The sequence below is a fragment of the Phoxinus phoxinus genome (assembly GCF_949152265.1).
Source record: "Phoxinus phoxinus genome assembly, chromosome: 24".
In the NCBI taxonomy this organism is placed as follows: Eukaryota; Metazoa; Chordata; class Actinopteri; order Cypriniformes; family Leuciscidae; genus Phoxinus; species Phoxinus phoxinus.
In genome coordinates this window covers 20344572-20348685 of record NC_136899.1, presented here as the reverse complement: position 1 = coordinate 20348685, position 4114 = coordinate 20344572, and the positions used below count along the sequence as shown (strand labels likewise).

Sequence of the window (4114 nt, the reverse complement as noted above, 5' to 3'; positions counted from 1 at the left end):
GTAATTGCTTTAGTCTAAAATTGAACAGACATCATCAGAAGCAGGAGGAGCAGCCGGGCTGATCTATGGACCGTGACATTCAGAACTGTGGTCCATATTCCTGCCCCTTTTTATATCATCAAACTATTTCTTATGTCAAAATTGGAGACCCAGTTTCAAACATGATCGGGATAACCTAGAATTACTCAAAACATTACTCTTAATTTATTTATTATCAATGTCAGTGTGTGTTGTGTGCGGTGATCGTGCGCAATGGCACACATGCTATTTTATTTCTGCATGTCCTATATAAGACGAAACCCTAAAAAATGCATAAAGAAATTACGATGATAGGATGTAGAAAATAACAGCTTAATCAGGTTAATATTGGTGTGTAGACCTTGTTTAATCGAGGAAAATCACATAGAAAAACTGGTCAAGAGTTACATCGAGGAACAAATGTTCAATGTCAATCCAACGAGCAATGGTTAGTGAATCAACGTAAAAAACAACAACCCAGATTTATTTGATCAATCATTAAAAAAAAAAAAATTGAATTTATTAGGAATCTGCTTTCCACCATAACTGTTACTAAACATGAAATTCAAAACCATTTAATACAAATAATGTATTTCACATGAACTAAGATTAGACTAAAAAAAATGAAAACTGTAGATAGGATAAGCTGAAAAGGGCATAAGAAAATGACATTTCTCTATAACTGTAGTCCGCTCAGGGTTTAACATCAACCATTATGTACAATATTGTATGCATTTTATTATTTAATTTGACTAATTACAGAATAATTAAATATTTATAAAATCATATTTACAAACAAGTGACATTTAAAGAATACATATATCCATGAGTTTGCATTATGTGAACAAGAACAAGTGCATACTGTACACGCATCTGGAAAAGTATAAATATAATCTATATTTTTACATCCTGCTGATGTTTATGCAGAAATGACACAACAAGCCTGACTCACTAAACCATGCAGGATCCTTTAGAGACAGTCATTCAAATATAACCCCTAATAAGTGGAAATATAACGGTCATTTTTTGAAGACGAATCTCTATTCACAAAGAGACTTGAACAGAATGCATCAACAAACATCAACTGCTAAACCTGAGTTAAAAATCAAGCACTAATGTCCTGTTACGATGTCAGCTGTTTGGCTCCATCCATGAAAACATTACTTCAATTCATTAAGTCTCTGATTAGCTCATTATTGTTACATTCTGTGCAGCAAAAAACAATTGGTCACTATTTTCACAACTATTTAAACTAAAGCTATATTGCAGAATTTATTATCCATGCACATTTATTTTTTAAAAATATATTTAAAAAAAATAAAAATAAATCATGCACCCTCATAATCAAAATAACTTCCCCTTCCCCTCTTGCAGCAACGTCTCTTCTTTGATCATGTGTTTACTGGCGTGAGGGCGGGACAACCTGTCACTCACACCAGATCCACCAATAGCAAACCACAACCATCCAATCAACTCCCAAAAGACAAAATCAAGTCCCGTCCTACATTTTTTCTAGTCTGAGAAGCCGTTGCACTTGGATATACGTCACAATAGGGAAGAAAAGACTATCACAACTTCCATTTTTTTGAGGAAACCAACCAACTGAACTGATTTCCTCAAAGAAACAGGGTATAATCTGTTAACCTGTTAACCTCTGCAATCGATTTCTGAACAAATCATTTCAAATGATTCAGCTCTGACTCAAAAGAATGATTCTTTGATGAATTAAACATCACTTTGTGGCTTATTGGAGATTTGAAAGCTTCAGTTCTTGATTATTGTAATCGCATGGAAAAGAGCGGCTGTTACATTATTCAAAATGTCTCCTTTCGTGTTCCATGCAGGAAAGCGAATAATCTGGGTTCGGAATGACACGACGGTGAGTAAATGATGCCAGAATTGTCCTTTTTAGGTGATCTCTTCCTTTGAGGACAAACAGCATTCTCCGCTGACCACATCGGTCAGCATTAGTCCTGTTGTTGAGGGTTATGTCTGTGTTATAAGCCTTCTTCTCTGGGAGGTCTTCCTCAGTATCTTTCTATAGTCATAGGGGTTGTCCTCACTTTGACTCTCTGCAGAGGGCATTCTGGAGAACGAGTGCCTATGGACAGAGAGGGGCAGATAAAGCATGACTTCACACAGAAAGGGAAAGAAAGCGTGGGTATCTGCATCTTCTGCTCCAACACATTCATCACGTCTGCCGCTCGGTGTATAGCAGTGTGAGGTCAACGTCTCGAGGAGTGCATTTGTTAAACAGACTGAATGATGTGTTCTTTCACCTCTTCTCCTTTGGATCTTTGGGGATATCAGATTTCGGGACATCGGACAGCGGCGTCTCGGAAGAGCGTCTTCTCTCAGTGGAAGCCTTTCGTTTGCTGGAGCGCCGTCGGTCACTGGGCAGGCTTGTGGATTTACTGCTGCTCAAGCCCTGGTAGTACTGGTCATCATTGTCCAGCTTTTTGGGGCTGGTGGGTGCAGAGAAAACAGATGAATTTGCACCTTTATTGGCACTGATGGTTCAGTGAAGATCCATTGAACCTTTTCAATGCACAAAAGGTTCTTTATAATGGAAAATGGTTCTTTGGATTATTAAAATGTTCTTCACACTAAGAAAAAATTATTATTTTAAAGTCCCCCTGTAATCGATAATTGTATTCCTTAAAAATCTTTCATCACCAAAATGACATTTAAATGTTTCTTCCAGTGGAAAAATTAAATTGAATGAAATTTCTTCATGCCTTAAAATAGTTTGAATGAAACTCTACACCCTTGCTTCATTTAGTATACGTGGGCCATGAATATGCAAATTAGCCCTGCCTCCACTCACTCATGCCAGCTCAGAGATTTACTCGCCAGCTTACTGTAGTAAACGCTGCACAATGGTATCGCTCTTTACAGCGTCGGGCACATGCGTTGCCTAACCCTAACCGTTGCCTAACCCTAAGCCTTGACTATCCCTAACCCTTGACTATCCCTATCCCTAACCCTTGACTATCCCTATCCCTAACCCTTGACTATCCCTATCCCTAACCCTTGACTATCCCTATCCCTAACCCTTGACTATCCCTATCCCTAACCCTTGACTATCCCTATCCCTAACCCTTGACTATCCCTAACCTTAACCCTTGACTATCCCTAACCTTAACCCTTGACTATCCCTAACCCTAACCCTTGAATATCCCTAACCCTTGATGTTATCAAACAGCTAATAATGTGTTGCTAATGTTACACAAACCATGTTCCCGTTCACCATCTCAGTCTGCCTTCTAAAAATCAGCATCCTTACACACGCTTTGAAAGGCATATAGTTCATCATAACATCCTAATATACATCATATACATAATTCACCCACTATATTCATATCAACAGAAAAATATAGCGGGATAACCTGGCTTCTTGAGACTCCCCTGCTTCAGAGCGTAGGTAATGATATGCTAAAGCCCGCCGGCATGTTGACGTGATTGGTTAAAAGGTAATTTATGACGTCAGAAACACAGACGATTTCAAACCGCGTTTTTGAGACCGTCTTAGGTCTTTCACTGCTGTTTTAAGGAGAAAATACTCAAAATGGTTTGTCTTAAAGCACATTAAAAACACCACATAGACATATACACAACATTAAAATCGTGATTTCTAGCACAGGGGGACTCTAAGAACTGTTCACTTGAGTTATTTGGGCAACCAGAAATAGTTCTTCTGGCACTGCGGCGAAAATCCCCCTTTGGGACTCCCGTTTAAAGATAGTTCACACATTAAAATTAAATTCTGTCATCATTTATTCATAAGTTATAGATTTGTTTCTTCAAAAGGCTTGGAATAGTAACGTGACTATTTTTATGGTGTCCCCATCTACTTTTTTGAATGACATAAGTTCGAGTGATCATGACCGAACGATTCCTGTTTACAATGCTGTATTTATAATTCTTTGCTTCAGAAAACCCTGCTTGCCGTTAGCCAAAGTTTGTTGTTCCCGATCATAAATAACGCCTATTTTGTCATAGCAGGCTGCTATTAGTAATAGTTGGCCATTATGCTGAATTGGGCGCATTTCATGGCTGTTCTGCTGAATGTAAGCGATGGCCTTCAGGACAGCCT

At 38.4% G+C, this 4114-nt stretch overlaps 1 protein-coding gene across 5 annotated transcripts in view; it reads right to left on the bottom strand.

The window, feature by feature from the left end:
- Positions 1 to 1321: 1321 nt before the first annotated feature.
- The window catches only part of myo3a (myosin IIIA), a 114409-nt gene continuing 111616 nt past the window's right edge, over positions 1322 to 4114 (bottom strand). For all 5 annotated transcript variants that reach the window (XM_079601218.1, XM_079601221.1, XM_079601219.1 and 2 more), the window contains 2 exons: positions 2298 to 2483; positions 1322 to 2119 (listed from right to left, as the gene is read on the bottom strand). In XM_079601218.1, coding sequence (XP_079457344.1) covers positions 2005 to 2119; positions 2298 to 2483 — 301 coding nt within the window. In that variant the 3' untranslated portion in view covers positions 1322 to 2004. The remainder of the gene's footprint in view (positions 2120 to 2297; positions 2484 to 4114) is intronic.